General features: G+C 36.0%; 1 protein-coding gene across 1 annotated transcript; it reads right to left on the minus strand.

Annotated features, from left to right (window-relative positions):
• On the minus strand, window positions 1–930 carry LOC118854505 (olfactory receptor 4P4-like). The gene has a single exon (XM_036764872.1). It carries the CDS (start codon window positions 928–930, stop codon window positions 1–3), a length of 930 nt encoding a protein of 309 aa, XP_036620767.1.
• Window positions 931–1,344: the final 414 nt, after the last annotated feature.

Genomic DNA, 1,344 nt, shown 5'->3' on the forward strand with positions numbered 1-1,344 from the left:
TCATTTGAATATCAATGACATTTGGTTAGACCACACCTTCTGCATGGCATTTTTCATCTCTGCATTCCTCAGTGTATAGATGAGAGGATTAAGCATGGGTCCAATGACAGTGTAAAACATGGAAAACTCCTTATCATTTTTGCTGGCACTGGAAGGTCGAATGTAGGTGGAAATACAGGGCACAAAGAATAGAAAAACAACCATGATGTGGGAACCACAAGTGGAGAGGGCTTTGCGCTGACCTTCTGATGAGTGCTTTCTAAGATTGTACAATATGACAATATAAGATGCCACCAAGACAAGAAAAGTCATTAACACAACCATCCCAGAATTAGCTATGACTAAGATATTAGCAATATGTGTGTCTGCACAGACAAGTTTTAAGAGGGGTTTGACATCACACATATAGTGATCTATTTGACTAGGACCACAAAATGGCAACCTAGCCACCATAAGCATCTGGGCAATGGCATGCCAAAAGGCCACCCCCCAAGCCATAAGGATCATTGTGTTACATCTCCGTCTATTCACTATGATCATGTAATGTAAGGGTTTACAAATGGCAACATAGCGATCAAAGGCCATGGACACCAAGATGAACATCTCAACAGTAGCCAAGAAGTGAGTAGTAAAGAGCTGAGTCATACAACTAGTAAAAGAAATTATTTTTTCTTTAGCAATTAAGTCCCTCATGAGCCGAGGGACCGTGGTGGATGTATACGCCAGATCCATTAAGGACAAATGACACAGAAAGTAGTACATGGGCTGTTGGATCAGATGGCTACAAGTTATGGTGATAAAGATGATAAAGTTCCCAAGGAAAATCGCAAAATAACAGAACAAAAAGATTACAAAACACATCACTTTGAAATCCTGGTTCATGAAGAGTCCCAAAAGAACAAACTCTGTTACATTGTTCTGATTTTCCATGTATTTCAAATATTTTATTAAAGTCCAGGAGAACCGTAATTCATCTGAAATCACATAGAACAAGATAAATTATCAAAAGCATAATGGTAGATGTAAGGTTTATCCCCAGATTATTTAAATATATAGTGCATTATTTGAGAGGATCATTATATACTTTTAAATTTGGGAAGATCAAGGAATATAATTTTTTCCGCAAGGTACTAGAAACTCTTTGAAAATTAAGTAGCTGAATAGTATTCTTGCTCATGCTACTAAAATCCCTTTATGCCTGTGGTTTCAAAAAATAAACATTATATATCTTTAAAAATTGTGACAATTTAAAAAATCTCTAGGATTTTTAAATTTCTCCATTAGGATGGTAATTTAATAGCACAACTGATTAACTATGCAGATTTAATTGTGACAAAGCTAAAG

Source organism: Trichosurus vulpecula, chromosome 6, assembly GCF_011100635.1.
Source record: "Trichosurus vulpecula isolate mTriVul1 chromosome 6, mTriVul1.pri, whole genome shotgun sequence".
Lineage (NCBI taxonomy): Eukaryota > Metazoa > Chordata > Mammalia > Diprotodontia > Phalangeridae > Trichosurus > Trichosurus vulpecula.

Bases quoted from the DNA above. Each gene is read 5' to 3' on its own strand.
- LOC118854505 (XM_036764872.1), bottom strand. From the start codon at position 930: ATGGAAAATCAGAACAATGTAACAGAGTTTGTTCTTTTGGGACTCTTC.